Source organism: Alligator sinensis, unplaced genomic scaffold (genome assembly GCF_000455745.1).
Source record: "Alligator sinensis unplaced genomic scaffold, ASM45574v1 scaffold512_1, whole genome shotgun sequence".
In the NCBI taxonomy this organism is placed as follows: Eukaryota; Metazoa; Chordata; order Crocodylia; family Alligatoridae; genus Alligator; species Alligator sinensis.
The window spans coordinates 2,105,662-2,117,365 of NW_005842063.1; the positions used below are offsets into that span (position 1 = coordinate 2,105,662).

General features: G+C 40.5%; 1 protein-coding gene across 1 annotated transcript in view; it reads left to right on the forward strand.

Annotated features, from left to right (window-relative positions):
- SPEN (spen family transcriptional repressor) overlaps nt 1-11,704 on the forward strand; it is a 79,106-nt gene that overhangs the window by 46,662 nt on the left and 20,740 nt on the right. The window contains 4 exon segments of the mRNA XM_006023203.3: nt 5,709-5,869; nt 7,972-8,172; nt 9,102-9,253; nt 11,662-11,704. The exon segment at nt 11,662-11,704 is cut by the window's right edge and continues 77 nt beyond it. Of these exon segments, the coding sequence (XP_006023265.1) occupies nt 5,709-5,869; nt 7,972-8,172; nt 9,102-9,253; nt 11,662-11,704 (557 nt within the window).

Sequence of the window (11,704 nt, forward strand, 5' to 3'; positions counted from 1 at the left end):
GTTGTCCTATGTTTACAGCATCTATGTAGAAAATGATCTTTTCTTAGCAATTACCGCAACTGTGGGTTGAATCAAAACTGATGGAGGCAGAGTTCCTGATTTCAATTATATGTGGAGAAAAATGAATGTCTGGGATGGAGTACCGCTACAAGAATTTAGGATCAGTTACCAATTCTGCTTAAGCTCTTTTTGAAGGGGGTTATAACTAAGCCACTTTAAAATAAATATATATTAATATTTATTATGTTGAAAATCTGGCACAAATTTCCTCCCTGACAAATCACAAGGGTTTCATATGCTTTTTTTGCCCAGTTCGACTACAAGGGGCTTGCTTTTTAAAACCTGAAGTTTGGCAGCACATTGCCCTCAGTGTGCATTAATGCTCCTTTGTAATTTATTTTACATGAATGGCTACAGTGTTTCCTCATTGCTGTTGCTATAATAACGGCAGCTGCCGCAATTACAGCTGACTCAGTGCCGCAATTACAGCTGACTCAGTTCTGAAATCAATTCTCAGAAACGACAATTGTCCCACTTTTTAAAATTGCAGAAGTCTAAGGTAGGCTGTGAGATCCCTTGATTCAGCACAGCCTGCCATTGACAAGGAGCAGCAGGTATCCTGGTACATTGACTGGTTTGGAGTCTCACTTTTATCTCATTTTGCTGGGGAACAAAGCAAGGAGCTCACTTTGTATTCTTTCTCTTTCATTTTCCACGTATAAAAATACCTTTATAGGTCAGTTGCTAGAACTGAAAAATGCAATTACTTGATGACAGGCTATTTCTGTGGAAGGAAAGGTGTAAACGCTTTATTCAGAGGCCATTAGTCAAATACAGAGAGAATTGAATATATCTGATACAAAACTCTTCGATATGACTTTTGCTCCTTTCCCGTGAACCACAACGGATTTTGGTTCCATTTCTGCAGGCACATCCCCCTGGCCCGACCCTTACATACAAGTGGAGTCACAGAAGTCTCTGGGGCTCTGTGCGGGAGTAGGGGCCTGCTCGCCTTACTCAGATTGCCAGATCTAGTACTCACTAGTTATACCTTGATTAAAAAAAAAAAAGGGAGAAAGAAAAACTTTGTCTAGCTTACTAACAATGCATACATCTTACATAGTATTACTTATAGCCAGGGATCCTGGTTTTCTTTGATTAAAAAAAAAAAAAATCCCCAATTTTTGGGTTAAAAAAGTAACCCAAAATCTGCATTGTTCCGTCATCAGAATGAAACACCACTATACACACATCTCTGTATTAGAGGCATTTCATTTTAATCACAGAAAAAATGTGTATTTTGGGTAGGCAAGGTTCTTTAGACCAACTTTTATTAGATCAACTGAGTAGTTGGAAAAAAGTTCTTAGCAAGCTTTCGGGGGTTACTTTTTTTAACCTGAAAATTGGGGATTTTTCTTTTATCAGAGAAAACCAGTATCCCTGCTTATAGTACTAGTATTACTAGCACTAGCATTACTGTATAGCACTAGCTATACAGTATTTTATTGTTATTTTATTTTTTAATAAAAGGCCTTTTGCATTGGAGCCAACTTGAAGGTAACATGCACTTTTCTTCATTCACTTTGCTGTAGCTAATTTTATTAAAATAAAAATACTTTCCTCAGTAGCCCCCATTGTCCTTCTGTTGCGCCTACAGTGAAGCCATTCGTGTTGGATGTTAGTGGGATGCCATGACGAGAACTGGGATGACAGCAATTCACTCTCAGAAGTTTATATGCAACCCAGCTGGATAAAAGACAGGCAGTGACAGGCTAAAAATAGGTCCTCGTTTAAACATCAGCTTCCTGATACATTTGCATACAAAATAAGACATTTATGAGAAACACATAACATGTGAGTAAAGCTGTAGGTCAGATCTGATACTAGAACATTTTGCCAGTACAGCCACACCTTCCCGTACAGTTCAGAGAGAGGGAGCGAGTTGTGTTAGTCTGGAGACGGGCAGAAGGCAGAGCCCGCTTTGTCATGTGCTAATGAAGAAGTAGGTTGATACCTACAAAAGCTTATGCTTCGCTGAACCAGTCGGTCTCTATAGGGCCACTCTGCTCTACCTTCTGTCTGTACAGTCCATATATGTTATGGCAGGTCAGGAGCTTGCCTGTCCCTGTCGCCTGACATTTTTCATGCATGGTCGAGAGCAAGGTGGCCCTTTCTGGGGATAAGCTGTGTGCCTGGGCATGGTTTGGTTGTGAAAAAATTAAGCCAGTGCCTCCTGATTTTTACATTACAGCTTGATGTGGAAAATGAATGTATACAGTCTGTAAGCAATTCCTTTATGTTGCTTTCTGGCTTGCCACAACCCATACTGATTACCTATAAAAATTGTCAGGGAACGTGATGATGAGTGGTACAGTTTAAGGCAGGGGCAGACAATTATTTTGGGCGGAGGGCCGCTTACTGAGTTTTGGCAAGCCATCAAGGGCTGCATGACAGGCAGCCAGGGGCAGATAAATATTAATTTTCTAAATTTTTTAGGGGCCCCACGGGTCAGATACAATGGCCTGGCGGGCCGCATCCAGCCCGTGGGCTGCATTTTGCCTACCCCTGGTTTAAATAACAACCCCTGTTGTCTTCCTGTATTAAACTTTTTAGCTTCTTAAATGTTGGTCTTTCTAAACATTTTATGAATTACTGCAGTTTCATAGTTATTAGGGGCTGGAAGGGCCGATGATTGGGTTCAGCCTCCCTGCACTTGGGCAGGAAAGACCGCATAGCTCTTGTTAGCAGAAAAATTAGTAAAATGCCTTTATTTTCTATGCGTTGACAGCAGGAAAGTGTTTTCAGTATGTTCTCATTCTGCTTACATGGGACATTTTTCTGTAGCTTGTGAATTTTATTTTTTTGTGCTTTAAAAACTGGATATGGCTTGAAGTGCCTCTTACTTTTTGCAGCTGTGTAGAAGGCAGTGTTTCTAGTTGTAGCACAGGGAAAATTAAACATGCCTTTTTTACACCCATCCACAGAAGCTGAAAGCTCAGACTTGCAAAAGTTCTCGAAGTGTGTTTCTTCAGCTGAAAAAACGAATTTTCTCTTTAAAAAAGATAACAAAAAGTGAAAGGAAAGTAACTCGCCTGTGGAGCTGGTCTATCAGCCTTGTTTTTTCTGGAAAAACCTAGAGAGGAAGTTTGGTAAAACTTCATTTCTCTGGAATGTTGTGGAATGGGTGGATCTTTTTCAACTAATTCTTAAAGACCTGAGACATGATTTGCAGTGGGAAAGGTGCACCCACAACTCCCAGGGAAATCCGTGGAAGTGTGGGCACAGTCCCCACTTTGGAAAAAGTCCTTTATGCTCCATACTCCTGTACTAGATATTTACTTCTCTATTAACTAGTAGTGCCTTGAATTCGCCCAATACTCCCGTATACTCCTTTTGTTAATATTGCCTCATTTAATTCACTGCCAAGCCTCCTGAGGAGTGGTGGAGCTTGCCTTTTTTCCTAATGGCAGACATATCTTTGGGGCGGTACAGGTTTAGAATCTATTAAGAATACAAACCACAGCTAATACAGCAGCTTGGTTGGTTGTTTCTTTCTGTCTTGTCTTCTAAACATAATGAAAGCACTTTCAGATAGCGACAGTGCTTACCAGGATGGTTTGCACGGTATCTAGGACAGTGGTTCGTAACCTTTTTTAGGCTCAAGGCACGCCTCAGTAGGCTTGGGGCACCCCTCGGAAAATGTCAGCTTAGTTTTCACTCAGTTTTTGGCTACGGTAAAATACTTATGTTGCCAAGAACTCCGAGCCTTCAACAAACCAGAATGTTTTTAACACTGTCTATTCCCATTTAAAATCTCTGGGTTTATTTGGGAATCAAGTTTGCACACATAGCAGCGCTAACCTTGTGTAGCACCCTGCAGCAGCACCCTTGAAAGGATCTCAAGACACCCGAGGGTGCCACGTTGAGAGTCACAGGTCTAGGACAGTGCAGTCTGCACTTTGACCGGGGTCTTTCTGTTACTGCTGCTGCTCAAGCTATAGAAAAAATGAATATAAAAAGAAAATAAAAATTCCACTGCAGGAAGACTGGGGGAAAGAAGTATTGCCATCAGTATTAAAACACCGTGTATATACCCTCATCTGGAATATTGTGTCCAAAATGATATAGTCAAAGTAAAACATGTCTAGATTGGGGGAGCAAAAATGATTAGCGGTCTAAATAGATTCCCTAGGGAGATATTGCTTAATGTAGGGAGGGGGCATAATAGATATGTAAAATAATGGCACAATGAAGATAAATTAGCTGTCCCTTATTATTATTAAACTCATAGACTTGAAGGACCAGAAGGGACCTGCAAGATCAAGTCTGGCCCCATTATTATTATTATTATTATTGTAGTTGTTGTTGTTATGGCACTTGTGTATGTATACATTTATTATTTTTGCTTTCATGGCATTGAAGGAACATTAGGAGAAATTGAAAAGCAAGAAATTTAAGACAATATTTTTGTATACAAAACACTATTAAGTTCAAACTACCACTTTGGCTAAATGTTTAGCACAATTCAAAAGACTTATTTATTGGAGAATGAGGATATTCACAGTTACATTAAAAAAAAATATTTTTACAAGTGGGGTAAACTCTCATGCCACATAAGGGAAAGGATGACTGGTAAGGACTGTATTAGACGGTTTTCCAAATGGGCAAGTCTGTGACAATTATTCATGGCAGGGGATTTCTTTGACCTTTTAGGAAGTAGCTGGCAGCAGCCCCAGTGTCCAGCCAGACTGGACTAGACTGATTACTGGTTTGATCTGGCAGACGGTCCTTATTCCGGAGTAGCTGCATCATGCAAAAGTGTTCTTAGGACCATAACCCTTCAGCCTGAAGATCCCTGTTGAGACTCAGTCTGTAAACAGTGTTTGATGACTCACAGACGTTTAGGTAATTATCGAGCAGTTGGCAAAAACTTGCCTTGGTTTTCTCACAAGGGACATTAGTTTCCAGTGTCATCTATTTAGGGGTGGGAATCTTCTTTTAAAGATGTAGCTGCCACATTAGGGAGAAACTGTGGAGCCAATTTCCAGATTGACAGCAGCACCTGGGATTGCCATAACATTTCCTTTTATGTGTGAGAATGCTGAAAGGGATTTTAAGGCCTCAGTAGACCTGTGTACCCTGTATATTTTTTTCAGTCTTCCCACACAGCTCCGAAGTTGATGAAGCACTGTATTACACTTAATTAAATCTCCTCCATTGTCACAGAATGTAACAGGAGCTGTTTGACATTTTACCCATATTCTGTTTCCTTGACTGTCTCCTCTGAGGATTTTGTAAGAGAATATTTGTAGGATGATTATGAATTCCATTGTATAGGCTGGGGTGTGTTACGGAAACTGGATTTTCGGCATTTGAGAGTGGAAAAAGGAAATACTTTGAAAGAATCCTTTTCAAATAGTTTCCTTCATTAACACAGTTTTATTGGTATTTTGAGGATAGGTATTTTAACTTACAGACAGAACCTGCCTTCTCTCGTGGTTTTGCTGCTGCGGTGAGATAGACATGGGGATGTGAGCCGTATTTTAGTCCAGTTATTACCATTTATAGTCAACGTATCTGACTCTTGCTTGGTAGAATAAAATCCTCTTGACTTTTTATGATTTTAATATTTAAAAACACCCATTAGTCTCCAGTCACACACTGTTTCTTTTCCCGCTGAGTAGCCTTTGAATTTTTTTCTTTTACAGTAGTGACTCCAGCAGCAGTTCAAGTGATGAGTCCCCAGCACGGTCAGTTCAGTCTACAGCAGTTCCAGCACCCACATCCCAGCTGCTTCCATCTCTGGAGAAAGATGAGCCCCGTAAAAGTTTTGGGATCAAGGTTCAAAATCTTCCAGTACGCTCAACAGGTAAAACCCATGTGGGAAAGAGGTCTTCCTCAGAGTGTTGTAATAGAAAAAGAGAGATTAGTGGAAGGAATTGAATAGATCTGTAGTCTCCATCGTGTTGACCTAATATTTAAATAGACCTATCCCTTTAAGTGTTTGCCAGTATCCTTTCTTATTGCATAGGGAAGTATAAGTGCAGGTTAATGAGCCATCATTTACGAAACTTAGTCACAAGGTTACTGCTGTCATAATGTTGTAATGAAAGTGTCCGATTACATGTGAAGAGCATTTAGGTTTGAAGAAGGATACAAGGAGACTGCAGCACTACTACAGGACAAAAATTTCAGGAGTTCAGTAAACCTCTGAGTGCTTCTGGCCTTGCAGTTGAGCAGCTTTCCTTTACGACAGTCACTGGGAGTCTCTCTTCTCCTTGCATCATTGAAAATGAAGCCAAGGGCTAGACATATGACACAGCTACATTGGTATAGAATATGGTGTAGAGTTACCCTGGGGGAAAAAACAGCAGTAAAAACACACTGGTGTAACCGTGTATTCACTGGTATCCCAGATGAGCCATTGGCTCAGTGCAGACAGGCCCATTACATGCTCCTCTGCCATCTAGGGGTGCGGTGCTATCATCGCACCTACCCAGTATTACCAGTTGTCCGTTAGCTCCAGATCTCCAATTTAGACCGATGTATAAAACTGATGTAAATTATGTTGCTGTTAACATGTCATGTCCAGGCCATCACATATTATTTATGTAGCTGGCAGCACAGCTTTTTGTTAAAGTTGCCCAATAATGTCATTATAAACCCTTGTTTTCAATTGGTTTTAACTTTACCAACCTTAATGTTGGCTGCTGTGTTTAAGCCAGGTGTTTGCCTCTGCCTGAATTCTTGAAAAAGTTCAGCAAAAAATGGTTTAGCCATTTTCAAGAATATGATCAAGGAGAAATCAATTTTCTCCATGTATAAAAAGATGTTTTCAGTCACTTTGCCTGAGAGCCTGTAACGTTTCCATATTTTGGATAAGAGCCTTGAAGTTTGGCAGGAACATTGCCTTGTATCAGGTCATATGCCTTTTGTCTTCTTTCCAGGGGAAAAAACTGCCAAGATTTGGCCAAATGATAAACCCTTGAAAAATCTTGGTTTGTGCGTGCTCACTAGAGCCTTGCTTGAGTTTGGCTGCTCAATTCTGTAGAGATTTCATGTGAATTGAGTGTGTTACCAGCCTAGGCCTATTTGGGCTGAACAGAACTGTCTGTGCAGTTGCTGCTGAGCGGTGCTGTGGCCCCAGCCCTGAGAACAGGGGTCTTCAGTGCTCTCAGTTCTGCTGCTGGCAACAAGGAGGAGGAGGAGGAAGAAGCAAGCTGATTAGGAAGCAAAGGGAGACAAGATCTAAATTTCGCAAGTGGCCAGTGCTTATGGGTTTCTTGATTCAGGACTGTTCAACTGGAGACCGTTGGGTTCAGCACTCACACCTGCCATTGTAGTCACAGGGAACGGTGCTTTGGACATACAAAATACAAAGTGCTCTAAAATGTCAAGCCATAGCCATTTCAGTTTGGGCACTCAAAATAACTTCTCTCTGCCTCAGTTTCTCATCTGTGAAATGAAGATATAGCCCTTCATTTTCCAAAGTGGATGTGGAAATATGTTTGCTAATGTTTGGATGTGGTAGCTGCAGTGATGAGCACCATAAAAAGACTCACAAAGAAATGAATAATAATTCAGTGGAAGGTTTGAGTGTTGTTCAGAAATAAGGCAGTGAGTTACACCTCAAAAGTGAAGGTGAAATGAAGTAGTTGCATCTTAGGTGATCACCATTCATCCTGTACTGAGTGAAGGGTAGAGTTCCTGTGGAAAAAGTAGTATGGGATCACATAGTAAAATATTACTAGATAATGCATATATTAGATTTGCATATAATGCATATGCAAACGGGAGGTGTGGGCAACTTTTGAGTCTGGCTGCATGGGCTACTCTTAACTTTTGATTCATTGACGTTGCAACCTTACTGCTCTTTCAATGTATTTACCTCTGTATCTTTCATTACTTTAATAACGTTACCTTGTTAGAAAATAATAATTGCATTTTACTAATGCTTATGTTGCGGTTTAGACACAAGCCTTAAGGATGGACTTTTCCACGAGTTCAAGAAATATGGGAAGGTGACATCTGTACAGATTCATGGGGCCTCTGAGGAGCGGTATGGACTGGTGTTCTTCCGCCAACAGGAGGACCAGGAAAAAGCACTGAACGCATCAAAAGGAAAGCTGTTCTTTGGCATGCAGATCGAAGTGACGGCCTGGGTAGGACCAGGTGAGCAGAAAACATGACATTGATTTTCATACTTCCCTCTAAACACGTTACCATGTTAAGATTATAGGAACTCTCGTAAGAGGCAGCAAATGAATAAAAGGAATGTTAAAATGACTCCACTTTGGTTTAAAAAAAAAAAGGAAAGAAAAAAGCATAATTTAAAAGAGCTGGGAAATGTGCCAGAATAAATCCCAGAACAGGGACAGTGGATGCCACTGGTCTGCTGCTAGGCAGGTCAGACAGGAAAAGCATTCCAGGCACAAGCCCTCAGTGAAGGAAGCCTTCCATCATCTGCCATCCTGTTCCTTGTGACCACCAGATTTCATTTTGCTCATCTGCTTTGTTCCAGCGAAACAAAGGGAACAGGGTCTAGATGTGGCACTGAATCCTGTCAAAGTGCTGTTGGAAGGGAGGACAGCCTTCTTTAGACCCTGGGCTATGTGAATAAATGTGTTGGGAAAGCCTTAACTCTGGGCACTCAAGTTAAGCTTTTCTCGATTTATCTTCGGTGAGCATAATGGAACCTATTGTACATAATTATCTGTTAAACAGACCAGTTAGAGAGTACATTTTCCATGCACCAAATCAGCACTCACGTGAATACAATGAAGCCTATTGAATTAATTCCTGGCAATAGAATACCTTATTCTTGTTTAAAGGTATGTTTTCCAGAACAGCTGATGTGGAACGTACCTCCTTTTTCAGTGAGTGGCACCCAAAGGTCCAGATTCCTTGGCATTCATGTAGTGGCCTGAGACAGATTTATAACTCCTGGTGGTGGTAGAGGTCTGCTATATGTCCAGTGCCCTGCTGTGTCTTTGTTAAAGATAGTGATTACATCATTTCTGCTATTCCAAAAACAGGGTTTAGAAGAAACTGAAAACACCTCAGTATATTTTAAAGGTTTTCCCCATCTCTCTTGTCTTTAGAAACAGAAAGCGAGAATGAATTTCGCCCTTTGGATGAAAGGATAGATGAATTCCACCCCAAAGCAACACGAACTCTCTTCATTGGGAACCTGGAAAAAACCACGACCTATCATGACCTCCGCAACATATTTCAGCGCTTTGGTGGGATAGTGGTACGTGAATTATTTTTTGGCACGCACACTACTTCTGACTTTGATCTCAGTGTAAATTGTGCACGGCAACTAACTAAATGAGAAGGAGAGTGCAATGTAATGTTGATCACTCCGAGCCTGTGAACACAATTAATTTAGTCTTTTGAGTTTTGCCACAATCCAAGTAATTTGCCTTGCCCTGATACACCCAGAAACATTGCTTTGAGTTTCAATTGATGTTTTAGCATACCAGCATTGCAGGGAAGTAACTTTGGAATGGAAATAGGCCTCGCTTGTGTGCAATTATGAGAAACTTAAGGAATTTTTTCAAGAGAGGAGAGTTGCAGAGAAGTCATTAGCATCCATCATGGATGTAAATGTGCTTAATTCTATTTTCATGTTTAGTCATTGTTACTGTTGCGAAATCCAAGCTTCCTGTTGATTTTTGAAACAAAGACTTTGCTTGCTTGCTTGTGCAAGTAGCAATCAGCTCTGACAGCCTGTTCAGTAACAATGGGACTGAACAAGACAATAAGCAGAATGGTTAGTGATGACATGAAGGAGTTTGGCTTCTCAATTGAACAAGCTTATTCAAGTGAAATAGTTACAGAGGATTAATTCCCTTCTCTCCCCTTATTTCACACTCCCTTTTGAATAATACCACCTTTAGGATTTAAGAGAAGTTTTCCAGAAGAATAAAATAACTTTGTACAGTACTGTACCTTCTACCGTATCTGACTTTCTGCAGTGATAGCTTACTTTGAGTACGCTGTTATTCTAGTAATAATGGTAACCATGGCTACTCGGCACTATTTTCACTCTGTTTAGACCTTTCAGTTGTTGGCATCTGAGGTATTGCCTTTCAGTTGAGAAGGGGTGCCACCTCTAGCTAAAAATGGTCATGACATCCTTGCACATTGAGTGCCGGCAAAGATATGACTTCCATTTTATGGCGAAACTGTCTGACAGCTCTGTATATCACAGCACCTTTGTAACCGAAATCCGCACTAATTGGTGAGTCTGCACGCCGAATATGGCTCAAACCCTTTTCTCATCTTATGCCAGCTGAGCTGCACTGCTACCAGTTCGTACCAGTACTTGATGATGAGAATAGTCCAGTGTGTTGCAAGCTGGTTTTATGTGAAATACTTCTGTGCTGTTAAAATATCTAATAGGTCTGGATTGCAGCAGCAGCGCAGAATTCCCATGAAAGCGTTAACAGGTCAGGCACAAGATAGATTTTTATTTTGTTTCCTTTTTGAGAGGTTAATGGACAAAGTAATGATATTTTATTTGCCTGTCAAAAGAAATTGCTTGCCTAGGGTGAGTTGGACAAGTACAATTTGCCAAGGTTGCAGAAGTGCTGCTTCAAACTTTTGAAATTGTAGCCCTTTATTAGTATTACGCTGAAGTCATTAGGTTTGGGCTGTCAAACTCCAATAGTTCTCTCCCTGCTTACCTGCAGGGGTTTTTTTGATAAAGAGCTCCTCCAGGCTGAGCCCTGTATTAAACTAGTGCCTTCTCCCTAAATTTATTAACCATGAAATTAGTCTACTTTGAATATTTGAACATTTAGGCTCAAATTAGTGTGCTGGCATTGGCACATAGTTCTCAGAGGAAGCTTGTGCTATTTAAAAAAACAACAACCCTCTACCTTCTATTTTCAGCTTGGAATGAATCATAATATTGTGGGTTTGTTCAGAGACTTCCAGCATGTATGCCAGTACTAGTAGTAAGCCTGAATGTTGACCACATGTCAACTCTGGACTTGCTGTTTTTTAAAATAGATTAAAACCAGGTTTTATTATACATTAATTGTTCTCCTCTTACTGCATTTGTGAGTCTTTGAGCAAGCCTCAGGCCTCTTGGGGTCACATGTCAGGAGTTCCTAATCTTTTTTGCTTTGCCTCATCAGCACCAATTTGGTTCAAGAGAAGAGCCCAGCATCTCCCTCTATTTCTAGAAACAGGATGAATTGAGTTTATTTGGAAAAGTAAGCTTATTTGGCTCTTGACTCCCAAACAAGCTTTGATTTGGGGCAAGTTATTTTCCCTTCCACCTTTGTAGGTGAAAAAGCTGTGTTTTATGGTGCTGAGTGCCTTGGTTTATTTAACACAGTGTTAAACAAAGCTACTGTTTATTGTGAATGGGTCAGGTTAGTTTTTCTGGGTGTTCACCAACATCATTTTCCATTTTTAAATTTTCAACATGAAGAGCTTTTGCTGAGTCCTTAGGGTCCAGTTTTACCACGGGAATGAAAAGCAACAGACCAGTGCACCTTCTTGCTGTCTGCTAATGTTTAAATCCCCCCTGCAATACAAATATTAATTAAGTAGTGCTGGTTAAAAAAAAATCCATTTAGATCTAGTTTATACAGCTGAATCTCTCTTGGTTGGCATATTGCTGAATGTGGCCTGCTTTTTTTCCAGGACATCGACATTAAGAAAGTAAACGGAGTTCCTCAATATGCAT